Genomic DNA, 15624 nt, shown 5'->3' with positions numbered 1-15624 from the left:
TCTGAGTTGTATAGTCCAAGTTTACACCTACTATTCCATTAAAGTCTTCCATGTCATATATTATCATATTCCAAATCAATAATTTTGTTGTGTAAATTTTTGTAAAATTCTTCTTGTTTTTCATTAGGGGCATATATTGCTACTAAAAGTATATTTACGTTGTCAATTATTTTTACCATTAATATTCTTCCTTTTTCATCTGTAAAAATTAATTCAGCTTTAATTGTATTTTTAATATATAGTGCAACTCCCCCTTTTTTCTTTTGAGCCAATGAGGTATATAAGTTCCCAATTTTCATATTATTAACATCTGAAGATGTTGTTTTCTAATATGGACTTCTTGTAAGCAAATTATATCCAATTTTAATTTTTCTAATTTGTGAAATATTTTCCTTCTTTTTATAGCCAAATTCAGTCCATTTATATTCATTGTGATTAGTTTCTTTTCTTCCATTGTTCATACCTTATATGTAGGGTTTATAGCTCTAGTAGACCTTTGCTCCCTCGCTTCTTTATACTCCATTCTTCCGCCTACTGCTCCTTCCTCACATGTTGCTTATTCTTGGATTATTTTATCTCTTGCTTCAATCATTTCTTCTTGAATTTTGATTATTTCCTCTTCTCGCAATTTCTCATCCTCTTTCCCTCTAAAATATTCTCCATAAAATAGTTCTGCTTTCTCTATTGAATCTATTCTATGTCTTTGCTCCTGCCAGGTGAACATAAGTCCTTCAGGAAACAGCCATCTATAATTCACACCCTTCTTAATTAAAATTTTTGTCAAGAATTGATACTCTCTTCTTATTTCCCTCACTTTCCTTGGTACTTGTTTTAGGACCACAGTCTTCTTATCTTTATATTTCAGTGGTTCATCTCTTGAGCTTTGTAGAATTTGTGTTTTAATTGCATTTTTAGTAAGTATTCTTTCTTCATTCTTCATCATCTGTTGTATATTTTCCACTTTCTCTTCAACATGTTTCCCTTGTTCTTGTATTGCTTGTATTGCTTGCATCATTGTCTTAACTCCTGCACTGGAAACTCCTTTTTCTCTTTCTCTTTTTCCTTTTCCTGCTGTAGCATAGGATGTAATGATCGCTGACCAGCTGGAAGAGGAAGTAGGGATCGAAGATACTGTTGCAGCTGTCTTCCTCATCTCAAATTAATTATAATCCCAAACAAAGAATATCTGCCAATTAATCCAAATTCTGCTTTCTTCAGGTTCTTCTCTACCTTAATCCAATTGTAAAAGAAACAAGCTTTCCATATGAAAAAAGTAAAAATTAAAATAAAAATAAAATAGAGGAATTAAAAATATTAAATCTACAAGGAGACAAAAATAAAAAAAACAAGCTAAAAATTAAAAAAAGAAAGAGTTCCAAAAATAATCCACTTCTAATAGTCCAATAATAAAAAATAAAAATAGGGAGAACTAAAATGTTCCAAATAGGAGGCTAACGGGAGGGGGTGGGGCAAGCTGCTGCAAAACAAATTTGAAATAGTAAAAAGGCTCAGAAAAGATACCATCAGTAAAAGATAAAACAAAATAGAATAGCCAGCAATTATTTTAAATAGCAGTCACAAAGCAATTCCAAGTCAAAACATAATATAAGGTCATGGTAGTCTTTCTCCTCTTCTTCTATCTCCAGCTGTTTAGATTGCCAGCATAGCACCTGTTTCAGCAAACTTTCAGCAGTTTGCTCTTTACCTTCCTTTTGGGTCTAAACAGCTTGCTTTCAGAAAAACAATTCTTAAAACTTTCCAATTTTTCTGTAACCTCTAGGGGGGCACTATTGCTTTACTTTGTTTTCATTCCTTTGTTATATTGTATCCAAAAAGGTTTCAAAAATATATAAAAAGAAAAGTTTCACTTTTAGAGTTACAAGTTACTAAATATCAAATTAAAAAGGGGAAAATAATCCAGAATTAAAATTAAAACTTTGTCTTTTCCAAATTGTTAGTCCAGTCCAGTTAAAAAAGAACAAATTAATATTTCTATTAAAATACGTAGTAAAATAGCCTTAATTAGATCTGACAGTATAAACATGCTTTCCTGCCGCTAGCTTTCTCTTTTGTCTTCAATCTTCTTAGATTTTCTTTTTCCTCTTAGAGTGCTCTTTAATCCTTAGCGGAAAAAAAAACTTAAAATCTCACCCAGTTCCAACATACTTGCCTGTGCTTTCCCTTTCGTTCTGGAGCTGTCCCAGCTTTCCAGCAGTCTTAATGGCTGCTTTCCTCTGCCGCCAATTCAGGAAGCTTTCCTTGATCAACCAGGGACTTTGCGATGTCCCTGAGATCGACAAGATGTTCCTCCTTCTGTCGCCATTTCTGTGGGACATTTTAGATCCAAAAGGAATATTGATGGTTCTTTCAGGAGCTCCCGAATCCCCATCTTCCCACTGTGACTCCAGGTCCATCCTCTGCACAAGGGGTTCTAAGGCTGGCTGTGGTCCAGCCCAGATGGACATTACCAGTTGAAGATCGAGGGCCCCTTGGCCGGGTCAAATTCACCACCTCATGGGCCGGATCTGGCCCGTGAGCCTTGAGTTTGATACCCCTGTTCTAAATAAATAAAGTATTTTTTTCATAGTTATACATTTCTCAATGACATGCTGAAGTATCCGATCTGCAAGCCCTGCTCACCCCCGAGATAAGATATTTCCCAATTTAAGTTCATTGTCACTTTGCTACCCTTTCAATATGCTTTCTGCCTAACTTCTTTCAGGTTTTTCAAGTTTAACAAGTAACCTCCTGTAAATTTTTGTATTCATTCCTATTGTGTTTTTCTTTGTAGAACAGCACAGTAATGACATTCTTAGGCATTAAAGCCAGCTGGATGACTTTGGTCTAGTCACTCTCTCTTAGCCCACACACCTCGCAAGGTGAGGAAAATAGGAAGCAACAGTATTAAGTATTCTCGCTGACTTGAGTTACATATAAAAAGGATAAAATATAATAGTCATTATATTTTGTGAAAAGTGGCATAATAGCACTAATACTGAAAGGAAATTTATAATGTGACTATAGTTTGCTTAGCAAGTTAACTTTAAGAGAGAATCTAGAGCAGTGATCGCCAACCGGTGGGCCACGGCCCACTGGTGGGCTGTGAGAAAATTTTGGTGGGCTGCAGAGAAATCTCACTCCCAGAGCAACCTTCCCAAAGCAATTAATCCAGGCTGCGCAGAAACACAAGGCTGCACCGCCCACATGGCCTGCAGGAACCCTCCCTGCCCACTCACTCCTTACCCGGTAAACTTGCCTGCTAAATTTCTATTTTTCTTTTTTCCGACTATCAGCTGTTCTGCTGTGCTGGGAGATTTAGATTAGCTAGGAAGCAGGAAATTGTTGGATTTCTTGCTTTCTAGCTAGTCTTTAGATCTTCAGCTCTGCCTTTAAGCACAGCTGAACCTCCCTTAGGACTGAAGTTTTGCTTGCGAGCAAATTCAGTGCAGACTCACGGCAAGCAAATTTGAGAAACTGAGCTAGCCAATGGCAGATAGTTGCTCTGTGAGCAACTCAATCTGCCTGCTTTGCCTGAATTTGGGTAAAAGTTGCTCTTTTTTTAAATAAAAAAATTCAATATTTACATGCATGGTGTGTTGTGAATTAATTTTGTGAGTTTGCTTGCAAGCAAATTTTATATGACAGACTGAGCTAGCCAATGGCAGATAGATTTCTGAACGAATCTGTGATTCTGTGAGCAACTCAATCTGCCTGCCTGCTTTGCCTGATTTTGGGTAAAAGTTTCTCTCTTTTAATAAAAAAAAATCAATATTTATATAAATATTTATAATATTTACATACAAGCCATGCCCAGCCAGTCACATGACCACCAAGCCAAATCCACAAATTAGGCCACGCCCACAGAACCGGTTAGTGGTCCCCGGGATCTAAAATTATGAGTTTGCTGGTCCCTGAGGTCCAAAAGGTTGGCGACCCCTGATCTAGAGCATTGTTATACCTTGGTAGCTATACATTTATATGGACTTTGTGTACACATATTCCTGGTGTTAAAACACAATATTTCTTTATATTATTAAATACAATAGTTTGGTATAGAAATACGTATAACGTATGACAGGGGTGTCAAAGTCAAGGCCCACAGAGTGCTTAAATCTGGCCCATGGGGCTGTCCTGGAAACAGCAAAGGACTGGGACATGGTACCTCTGCCAGTGAAAATGGAGCTGGGGGGGCACATGCAGTCCTCCCGGGCTCCATTTTCAACCATGCTGGCCTCCTGCAGCCCTCTGCCAGCAGAAACGGAGCTGTGGGGGCATGTGCAGCCCTCCCGGGCTCCATTTTTAGCTGTTTCAATCTACTACATCCCTCTGTGAAAACAGCTGGGGTTGGGCGGCTGGCTGCAGGAAGCTGTTGTGGCCCAAAATTGGGGCCTGGAGGCTGCCATGGCTCCCTGAGCTCTGTTTTCGCTGGCAGCGGGCTAGCAAAACAAACTTTAAAAAAACCAAAACAAAAGGAGGAATATTTCCTCTTTTGCATTTGAGCATCCAAGAAGGGTCAGGAAAGGGGAAAGGGAAAGAGGAAAGACAAAGCAAAAGAAGGAAAGATGGGAAGAGAGCAAGGAAGGAAAAATAAGGAAAGAGGGGAAGGAAGAAGAAAGGAGAATGAAGAGGGAAGCTGACGGAAGGAAGGAAGGAAGGAAGGAAGGAAGGAAGGAAGGAAGGAAGGAAGGAAGGAAGGAAGGAAGGAAGGAAAGGAGATTATAATGACAGGGAGGGAGGATTTGGGGGAAGCCCTGCCTTAGCACTTGGCCACTACAGATGCCCCTGAAACAAGTGATGTCGAGCTGGCCACATCCACCCCAACTATGCCCCCCCTCCCTCCTCCCCAGCGGTCAAACACAACTCTGATGTGGCCCTCAATGAATTTGTGTTTGACACCCCTGACATATGATGTCAAATATGATTTGAAGTTGGTTTTATAATTAATTATAATTTAATATATGATTTTGGTCTATTTAAACCTCTTATTGGGAAGTATTTAACCTTTGGTAACCCTATTTTTTACAGGTAGTTTCTGCATTTCTCAAGCAGAAATGAAGAATAAAAAACAATCTGTTCAAAATGCAGATGATGACAAACATGAAGCTGCAAAAGGTAGCTAACTTATTTGATTTTCTAAAAGAAATGAGACTAAAATACTCAATTATATTGGTTTGGATTATATTTCTAGGTCAAATATATACATTATTTTATAGATATTAACATCTTTCTGAAACCTCTGGATTTACTTCCTACAAGTACCATTTTATACTTGACAAAGTTGATAGGTACTTTCTCAGTCAGATTCTAGTTGAGAAGTTTCCTGCTTGCCAAAATATTACAATTGTTGCTATTATCACAGATTAACAATTGAAAAGGGCTATGTGCCACTAGGAAATGATTCAGTAAAACTTTCTTGGATGTCTAAATTTGGTGCCTAATTTTAGAAACACAGTACATATTAACTAAAATAATTGGTTCTTCCTTACATTTTCTGGAATTTCTCCTCCATGTAAGGGTCTACTGTTATCTAAAAAAAATCAAGTTCTGACTTGTTTTTGTTTGTGTATGTGTGTGCATGCGTGTGTGTGCACTATACAATAAATTTCAGATTAGCTGTTTAAAAGTAACATAATTTAGCTTAATTTTTTCTTTATTTTCCGTATTTTGTATTTTATAACTGTACATCAGTAATTTCAATCTACTTATATGCATTTCATAACAGGCGAGGAGAATGAAGATTGCTCTTACTCTTCTGACTTTTTATCGGATGAAGATTATCGCTGCCCAATCTGCCTAAATTGTTTGGTAGAGCAGGAAGTTGGCTTTCCTGAAAATTGCAAACACATCTTCTGCATGGCCTGTATTCTTAAATGGGCTGAAGTAAGTCTTAAGAGCTGCAATCAAATTTTAAAAATAGTTTACTTAACTTTTAAAAAAATTCTTAATAAAAATAATACTTTTTTTTGTTTTGGTTAGAATCCAAACAACAACTTCGTTACAGCTACTCCTGAACATTTCTTTTAACAATCATTTGAAGTTACAATAGCCCTGAAAAAAATGAGTTATGACCAGTCCTCGCATTTGGGGACTGTCACAGAGGCCTTGACAATTTGATCGATTTTCAAAATTCACACCCAGCATATATTATTTATTGATTTATTTATTTTATATTGCTGCCTATTCGCCCAAGGCAACTCATATTTAAAATCATATTTAAAACAAAAAATAAAAACAATAAGAACTAACAAAAAGGATCAAATAAATTAGTAAAGTACAATAGAACAAAATTTGGGAAAACAAAAACCAACTCCCACCTCCCACCCTGACAATAGCGGGTCACACTAGCCATTTGATGGGTTCCATCCCTCTCAGGCTCACTGGCAAAACCAGGTCTTCAGTGCCTTTTGGAAGGCACTGAAGTATTAATGAGGGGGCCATTCTAATCTCTGGGTGAATGATGTTCCAAAGAGATGGAACCACCACAGAGAAGGCCCTTCTTCTAGGTCCCACCAAGTGTATCTCCCTCGGGTGGTACTCGCAGCATTCCCTGCCACCTCTCTCTAATGGGTTGGGTAGATGTCACTGGCAAGAGATGTTTCCTCAGATAACCCGGACCCAAGCCATGAAGGGCTTTAAAGGTGACAACCAGCACCTTGAATTGCACCCGGAAGCAAATTGGCAGCCAATGCAGCTCCTGCAGGAGAGGTGATACATGCACACACCGTGGTCTGCATAAAACCATGTGGGCAGCTGCATTTTGCACCAACTGGAGCTTCCGGATGCTCTTCAAGGGCAGCCCCATGTAGAGCGCGTTGCAATAATCAAGACGGGAAGTGACCAGGGCATGAGTGACTGTGGGTACGGACCGCTGATCCAGGAAAGGGCGTAACTAGTGCACAACCTGCAGTTGCGCAAAGGCCCTTCTGGCCACGACCACTACCTGCTCTTCAAACAGGAGTCGTGAGTCCAGGAGAACCCCCAGATTATGCACAGGGTCTATTTGGGGTAGTGCCACCCCATCCAAGATTAAAGGATGGTAATTCTCCCTGAACTAACGAACCCCAGACCCAAAGCCACTCGGTCTTGCATGGGTTTAGTTTCAACCTGTTGCTCCCCATCCAGCCTCTGACAGCTTCCAGGCATTGCGAGAGGGAGGACACAGCAACACTTAACTTACCACCGGCCGGGACATACAGCTGGGTATCATCAGTATATTAGTCATACCTCAGTCCATGGTGACAGATGATCTCACCCAGCGGTTTCATATAAATGTTGAACAGGAGTGGAGAGAGTACCGAGCCCTGCGAAACCCCGTAAAGCAGTGGGCGAGGGTTGGATATCTCCCCTCCTATCAACACTGACTGAGAGCGGCCGCAGAGGAAGGAAGTGAACAAAGACAGCACAAGGCCTCCCACTCCCATCCCCTGAAGCTGTCCCAGGAGAATCCCATGGTCAATGGTATCAAAAGCCGCCAAGAGGTCAAATAGAGCAAGGATGGATGCACACCCCATCCCGCTCCCGCCAGAGATCATCCAAAAGTGCAACCAATGCTGTTTCTGTCCCAAATCCAGGCCTGAATCCTGACTGGTAGGGGTTGAGATAATCTGTTTCATCCAGAAACCTCTGGAGCTGCTGCACGACCACCTTCTCAACAACCTTCCCCAAAAAGGGAAGATTGGAGACAGGTTGGAAATTATCCAACCGGGTGGAGTCCAGCGATGGCTTCTTAAGAAGAGGGTGGACCACAGCCTCTTTAAAGTGCTGGGATACCATCTCCTCCTGTAGAGAAGCATTAATCACCATCAGAGTCCACCCGCCTGTCACCTCCTGGGAACCTTTCACAAGCCAGGAGGGACATGGGTCTAAAATACAGGTGCTAACAACATTTATGTTGGTAGCAATGTCCTAAGGTCACATAATCACCATTTGGAACCTTTCCAGGGGGCTTCAAACAAGCAAAATCTATGGGGGCAGCCAGATTCACATAACAGCTGCAGTGATTCATTCAACAACCACAGTAAAATCATAAAATCCAAGTTAGCAATATAATCTTACAGCAACAGTAGTTCTGGTCCTAATTGTGGTTGTAAATTGAGGACTACCTGCACTCATTCTTAAAGCAATTTTTGTAAACAGCAGTATCATATGTCTCTGTTCTGACAGGTATTGTAATACCTTTTACTGATCCCTTGTCACTTTTGATTTTCTTTCCTTAAAATAAGATCATATTGATTCAGTAGGATAATTCTGTTTTATACATACAATTTTTATTAAAGATATTTTAATAAGATAAAAATAGTACAAATTTTAGAAAATAAAATAAATAGTAAAGGAGAAAGATAAGAAAGTAAGAGAAAATTAGAAAATAAAAAAGGGTGAAAGAAAAAGAATAAAGAAGCCTCTTCTTAACAGAGGCTTATAAATGCATTTATATTTTATCCTCCGTGTCTAAGAATACATCATATTTCCTTCTTTTCATAGTTTATCCTGAGTAGGATTTAATTCTGAATAAATATTCATATGATTGTACAGTGTCCCTGCAGTTTGCTCTTGTATTTTTTCATTCATTAATTTAAAATATTTACATGACTGCTCATCTACTGAAGGTGTTCTGGTCCCGTGCATACTAAACAGTTATTAATATTTACTGTAAATATAAACACCAAACTCGTTCCTTTCTTTTGCTGTACAGAAATAAAGAAATAATCTCTTTTCTTTGTAGCTGGAGTTTTAAATCCCAAGTTTTGATGATTATTTTAAATGTGGTTCCAAACAGAAATATAGCAGGCTGATATCTAGCTTGTACAGAGGATTGATGTAATGGAAAAATATTGAGCTGTGTGCCACACATCATCTTTATTGCCAAAAACAGCTAGATATACATTTATCATTATCCCACTAAAAATTACATTGGATTATAATATTCTTTATAATATTTTGGATTAATCTGCAGGTTAAATAAGATACCAGACTAATAGTTCCATGTGTATAGAACAAACAATATCTTTAGTTGTTAGCAAAAATCATGAAGCTTTAATCTAAGCATTCTCTAACCGTAGCAACAGCAAAATCGTTCCAGTTATTCTTTAGCTGTCATTTGCATGATTTTATCCAGAAAACTTCAAAAGTGTTTCCCTTTCAATACTATTGTAAAAGCATTTCTGTTCAGAAATAAATCTTTTTTAATTCGAGTTTATTTCTGTGCAAGCATCTATTTTTTTTCAATTCTACTAGGTAGACCAGACCAGAAAATCAACTCCATAGTAAGAAATATTTTACTGACACAGGATGAAATAACAATCTCTTGCAAATGTGGTTCTGTTTTATACACATACACCCTTCTTAAGCCACAGTGAATCAGAGGGGAACCTGCCTGAGTAGTTTCTCAATGTCTTGTGCTCTCAGGGTTTAAAGAATGTTTCAGCCCCCTTTGCTTATGTAACAGTTCTTGTGTAACTCTGTCAAGGTCCTCACTTATTTTTTACAAGTAATTGCAGCCAAATTTATGCTGCAGTCTATACTGGGCCCCATATTCAGTCTGGCGTTGGGTGCCACCACACTCAAATAAATAACGTGTTTTGGTTGTGTGCATATTCTCCTTAATTTTAATTTTTTTTATTAAAAGAGCGATAGAAAAAAACAAAAAATGAAATGAATATGTGTGCATACATTAAAAGCACACATTAACCCCTAACTCATAAGTTGTTATTTATTCTTGTGAGTATTGTGTAACCTCAGTAAAGAAAAGGTTTAAATAAGAATTTAAAATATGAAAGACTCAATAGCATTCAAGTAAACCTATTTTTATTTCTTTCATTTTTTTCTTTTTTTCCTAACTCCTTTATATATATTTTTTATATTATGCTTTAAACATCTACAATTATTGCTCATTTCTATTTAAGTTATTTTAATTTTAAACAGTTTCTTTAAAAAAAATTCCTAGAAAGAAAAGCTGCTTAAGCTTTCCAAAATGGTCAAAATGAAACAACTATTCCACCTGCTTAAAAGAAATTTTGTAACTGCTGAACATTTGAGGGAATTATATTGTTATTCTGCTCAAGGAATGGTTCTTAATTTTCTGCATTCTGTGTTAAATCAATTCAAGGATCGTCCAAGAATTTGTGGGTTATCTGTGTGAGTAAATAATAGTCACACTGCTCAAGCAAGAGTCTGTTCATGTAAAGTTGTATGTTAATATATGTAAATGATAATATTTATGTTTTATATTTGTGAACCCCCGTCTCTATAAAGGAGGGACCCGGTGGTGTACTATTAAACTTCAAAATATAAAAAAGTATATAAAAATTAAAATTAAATATGAAAAATAAATAAATGATAATACTTAGAACTCTGTGGATGCCAGGGATAATATGATGCAAGTTTATATTTTATATCCCTCATGAATTATAACCAAAACCTATACTTATAATTTAAAAAAATTCAAATATTCATTTTAAAATTCTGAACGTTAATTTAAATCTTTTAGACTAGAGCTTCGTGCCCAATGGACCGCAAACAGTTCAAGGCTGTGTATAAACTAAATACTTCAGAAGATTCTGTAAAGGTACGTTCCAAGATTTAATTAATAAAATTAGTTTTTCTAGTGTTTCTTTTCAGTAACAAAAGCATATATAGCAGCTGTAGATTTAATTCAAATGAAGCCTTACCTGTTTTTTTTTCTTTTCTGCTTTGAAACTTTGTATGTCAGAGATTTTGCTTTACTCTTTTTCTGAGATTGACAATATATTGACTTAAAGTTCATTTGGGAAATAATACATTGAATATGTAGTAGTATTTGTAAATGGTTTAAACAAGTGAATATTGTTACAGATTCATTAATAATTTACTCCTAAAAAATAAAACATTAGAATAAATGATTGGAAAACTTGTACTAATTCTAATATTAATTTCTTTGCAGGTTCAAATAAAGCAACAAATAAGCAAAAAAGATGACATCATCAGTTGTAATAAGGGCAAGAATTGCCCTATAACTATGAAAACTTGTAAAAGGTTAGCAATACCACATGTAAACTGTCTTTACATTATAAGAAAAACATTATTTTCACATTTGAAATACTTCAGATATGTTTTTGCATATGAAGTAGCCAATCAACATGGAGTTTGCAGTTTAGCCTGATGAGACACAAGCTCCATATTGATTGGCTGCCCCCCGCTGCCTTCACACCCCAATCCCTGAAGCAGCTTATTTAAACCAGCTAGTAAGCAGCTTCTCAGCTTTGGAAGCCATATTAGCACCAGAAGCTTCCACACGGCCACATTCCTGTGCCTGGGAAATTGGGGGGGATTTTGTAGAGTTGTTGTAGTTAGGCATAGTAGCATTCTTCTTTACAGTCATGTTATTCCTGCACCTGGAAAAGGAGTGGTTTAAGAAATGTCTCAAGTTGGAATGGAGGGTGATTGGTCCATGTGATGGAGTGATGGGTGCAGGGGATGAATTTTGTGATTTTTAATTATTGGAAGATAACCCAGAACTCTTAGATTCAGGATTTCCCAGATGTGCCAGTATGACAATTCTAATAAAATGGAACTTTGAGAAAATGCCCGTCTTGGAGTTTTGGTGTTGGAGTTTGTTTTCCTGGAACGCTGACACAGCAAGCAGGAGGCTGCTTCAGTGCTGCCCAGGCTAGGCCAAAACAAAGCCTTCAGGGATGCTGACCTGATGGCAGACAGGCCAAAATATTTTATTCAGATGCTAGCAAAGCTGTTTTTCTTACATCTCACATTCTTACAGCTTCACCAGCATCTGAATAAATGACTTTTCTGCCATGTGGGTCAATCGATTCTGGGACTCTGGAGATCATTGAAAAGTAAGTGATGGAAAATGGGGTGGGGAGGATCAGAATCTGGGAGGCTAGCAAAGCAGGGCCAGTGCCCGTAGAGATCCAGCGGGGCAGGTTAGGTGGGGGAAGGCAGGAGGACATGTCTCTGCATCTCTGTGGTTGGTTGTAAGGGCGAACGACCAATATGTTGCAACACATGTAACTTTAGGACCAGGTTGTAAATATTTTTTTTGGGGGGTCTAAAGTTTGAACAGACGCTAATTGATCTATTGTATCTTGAGGAATAACTGTATTCACAATTATATGTACTATCAATCTTTATGTTGCTCAGAAGAGCAAATATAGTTTTATTTTCTAATTTTTTTTAAATAAAATTTTTATTTGGGTTTTCACAAAACATAATACAAGTAAAATTTCTTTTTTTGAGAATAGTATGGTCCTGGGTTATCACTTCTCCATACAGACACAAATTCAATTTCATATTCATCTTTGTGTCCTATTCCATATCTTATTACTATTTTAACATTTTCTCAATAATTTTCCTTTCCCTTAGTTTTCTCAATCTTACTTTTAATTATCTCTTTCCTTTCTAAATTCAATTTTATATATATATATATATATATCTTTTTCTAAGTTTCAATACCTTTCTAGTCATCATATTTATACTTTTGTCTGTCCTGTTTCAATTTCATATTTTCTTTTCTCATTAAACAAAATTTTCCCCTGTAGTTACTAATTGGAGTATGACACCTTTGTATCTTTTAATTTTTATCCATTGAACTCTTATTTAAACTTCAATTTATGCCTTTATAATTATAACATTCAATATAACACATAACTTCCAGTTGAATTCTGCTTGGTTCATTCTTAAAATACTCACTAAATTCTTAAAGAGAATAAATATATATATATGTAAAACAATAATAAATAAAATACTCATTCTATTCCAATTCAGCTCTATCATTAATGTTAGTTATAATCTTTGATGTCTTTAACATTCCTTTTCAATAGTATATCATACTCCTAGGAACACTTATAATATTTCCATAATTTTTTCATGTTTCTTTCATATTCCTCTTCACTTAATTTTTTATAACACATTTATAATAATTAAAATGTTCCCATCCTTTCCTAATTTCATTCTCTCATTCTCTTTATTTCATTTATGTATTAAACATTACATTACATTACAATGAGTATTTTATTTATCATTTTAATCACACATTGTTTCATATTTTCAAAGTTCATTTCTGTTTCTAATATAACAATACTATCTTATGTACCCTTGCAGAATCCCCCTTTCAATTAAGTTTTCACCCATTATCTCTGTGTCTTGTATGTTTCCCCTGTTTCTCTATGTCCTGATTCTGTCCTTTATAATTTCTTTTCCTTTCCCTCTTCTTCCTCTTCTTCTCCCTTCTCTTTTTGATCCCTTCTCTCTCTAATTCTGATTCTCTCTTCTTTAATCCTCTCTTCTGTTTCTTCCTAATGTTATAATTACTTTTCAAACTATTCCTTTGGGGGGTTGTTTTTTCAGATCTTAAATTTTTCACTCTCTTTCCCCTCTTCCCTTTCTTTTCCCCACATAGAAATACTTGATAATTGAAAATGGCTTCTTCTTTGTCCCGCCCTTCTGGTTCTACAGGCATTTCTTGTTGTTTCTAATAGTTCAGGATCTCCATTTCTAAAAATTGAAATACGAAGCCAAAAGAACCTCTTCCTTCTTGTGCATCTTCTTTCTGTTTGTTCTTTCCGTTCTCAATTCTTCCAAGAGTGATACCATTTTAAAAACTTTTAAACAACCACCCGATTGATTTTAGTCCTTTAGATCCAATAGCCAAAAATCCAAAAATCACCAAGTAATCCAAATAATCCAAAGCTGTTTCTTCTTGCTTCTTTTTTCCACTTTCTCTTCCTGGGGTTCTCTTATCTTGTTACAAAGTTTCAGTTAAAATGTATCTTTTAGGAATGTTGTTAAAGTTTTATTGTTAATTCCTTTCACTTCCAGATGGTCTCCTCCCTTTTTCCAGATCCCACCCTTTTGTTTTTTTTCCTTCTTTTAAAAGTTTTTGAGAATCCAGAAATCTTTATTATCCCTTTGACATTTTATTTTCAGCTTAAATACCTGTTAATGTCAAAGTGGATTTTTGCCGGTTTCTTGCTTAAATCTCTTAGTTGACAATATAGAGAAGAAAAGGAAAAAAAACCAAATCCTTTCCCTTCCCTCTCTCATTCGCAGCTTCAAAGTCTTCTTTGGGAACAATGTTGTTCTTTATAATTCAAATTCCAGGGTACCTTATATTGTTGTTTTTCCAGTTTGACACGGTCAGCCAAAACTTTCTCTTCTTATCTTCCTCCTGCAAATTCTTTTCTGGTCGAGTTCTTCTTTGAGGTGGTCATTTCTGACCACTGCTGCAACCACCTTCAGGAAAGGGAGTAATGGCCAGCTGGGGAGGAGAGATGCGGCTCTCGTCGGCCCTGCTGGCAGTTTCCCCCCTCTTCACCACCTCTATGGGGTGGCTTAGCCTCGAAACCAGCTGGCTTGGGGCGCTCCAGCAGCGAGCACAAATCGAAACTGCGCACGGTCACAGATTTTGGTCTGTCACCAAAGAAGCTCAACTGGATAACCTCTTATTTTTTAATGGAGTGGGTCACTGTTCTTTTTTTTTTTTTGACAATATTATTCTGGATTGTTAACATATCTTCGGGTTTTTTTAAAAGCTCAAATACATTATTAACAAACATAAAATTAACTGTAATCATAACTAATCTTTGGTATGTTTTTTTCCCCAGAAAACAGGAAAATGTCAGCACAAGTTTTTTACCAGTAATTTATAAAAGCTGGAACCCAAATTACAGTGAGTCATTTTGATCAACTTCTTGGCCTTCTTTTGACATTTTCACAAACCATGTCATTGGTTCTTTGAATATATTTGCTATTCTAACAAATTAACTATCTTGGGCAGTTAAACTGTTCTGAGGAATGCTTTGTATATTTGTTTTTCTGCCAAATTCACTATCTTAAACAGTTTCTAAAAGTCCTCTTATGTTAGCCTGTTGTAGCAAGAAGTTAACAGAAATTCTAAGTAATTGATCGTGTTATAGCTTAATCTTTTATGAGCTATAGTTTAGTTTATCTTATTTCCCCAAAGCACAACATTCTTTGCAAAATCAAAATCCTTGAGCCTGCTCGTATTCATATTTTACTGTTTTAAAGTTGGTTTTGCATATCTGCATGTGTTTGTATTTCAGTTAGCAGATCTAAGTGCAGAAAGACATATCAGGCAAAGTCTGTACTTCAAACATTTCATGAAGTTTAGTTTTGTGATTCAAAAAGCCTATTTGGCTTTTCAAATACTATCAATACACTGTTGTAACCTATTTCCTGAATTTTTAAAATTCAAGGAACAGTTTTTTTGTTTGTTTCAATAGAGTAGTCCAGATGAGAGGCAGATCAGATATTTATCTAATGATAAATTTTAAATGAATGGCCAAATATGTACCATGGCATCATTTAATTCCATGTTTAAGTCCATTAAAATTAATTTGAACTTTTATAATTCAGCTATGCCTTGTAGCCTTAAAAAAAATCAAAGCATGGAAGACAATATAAATATATATAATTATTGTACAGATGCTATATGATTATGAATAATGTATAAGCTGCAGATAGAGAAAGGTTTTCATAATTTGATATTTGGGAAAAGTTTTTCTCTCCTAATTTGACATCTGAGGTCATTCAGTTAAGTTTAATTGTTTGAAGTTATAAAAAGAATGACTCTTCTTCACATTTCACAACTCATGTAATTACTCCAACAATGTT

At 36.2% G+C, this 15624-nt stretch overlaps 1 protein-coding gene and 1 pseudogene across 2 annotated transcripts in view; one reads left to right on the top strand and one right to left on the bottom strand.

The window, feature by feature from the left end:
• The window catches only part of SCAF11 (SR-related CTD associated factor 11), a 75550-nt gene that overhangs the window by 13088 nt on the left and 46838 nt on the right, over nt 1-15624 (top strand). Inside the window, exons 2-7 of one of the 2 annotated variants that reach the window (XM_087934409.1) lie at nt 2792-2879; nt 5026-5112; nt 5723-5880; nt 10487-10564; nt 10919-11010; nt 14595-14659. In XM_087934409.1, the coding sequence (XP_087790535.1) occupies nt 5052-5112; nt 5723-5880; nt 10487-10564; nt 10919-11010; nt 14595-14659 (454 nt within the window). In that variant the 5' untranslated portion in view covers nt 2792-2879; nt 5026-5051. The remainder of the gene's footprint in view (nt 1-2791; nt 2880-5025; nt 5113-5722; nt 5881-10486; nt 10565-10918; nt 11011-14594; nt 14660-15624) is intronic. The other variant, XM_026700623.2, reaches the window with a different exon arrangement.
• LOC148125574 (uncharacterized) lies at nt 6500-7211 on the bottom strand (annotated as a pseudogene).

This window comes from Pseudonaja textilis, chromosome 5 (assembly GCF_049901715.1).
Source record: "Pseudonaja textilis isolate UNSWEBS1 chromosome 5, rPseTex1.2, whole genome shotgun sequence".
NCBI lineage: Eukaryota > Metazoa > Chordata > Lepidosauria > Squamata > Elapidae > Pseudonaja > Pseudonaja textilis.
Note: the sequence above shows the minus strand (reverse complement) of the source record. Positions and strands in the feature narration are given on the sequence as shown.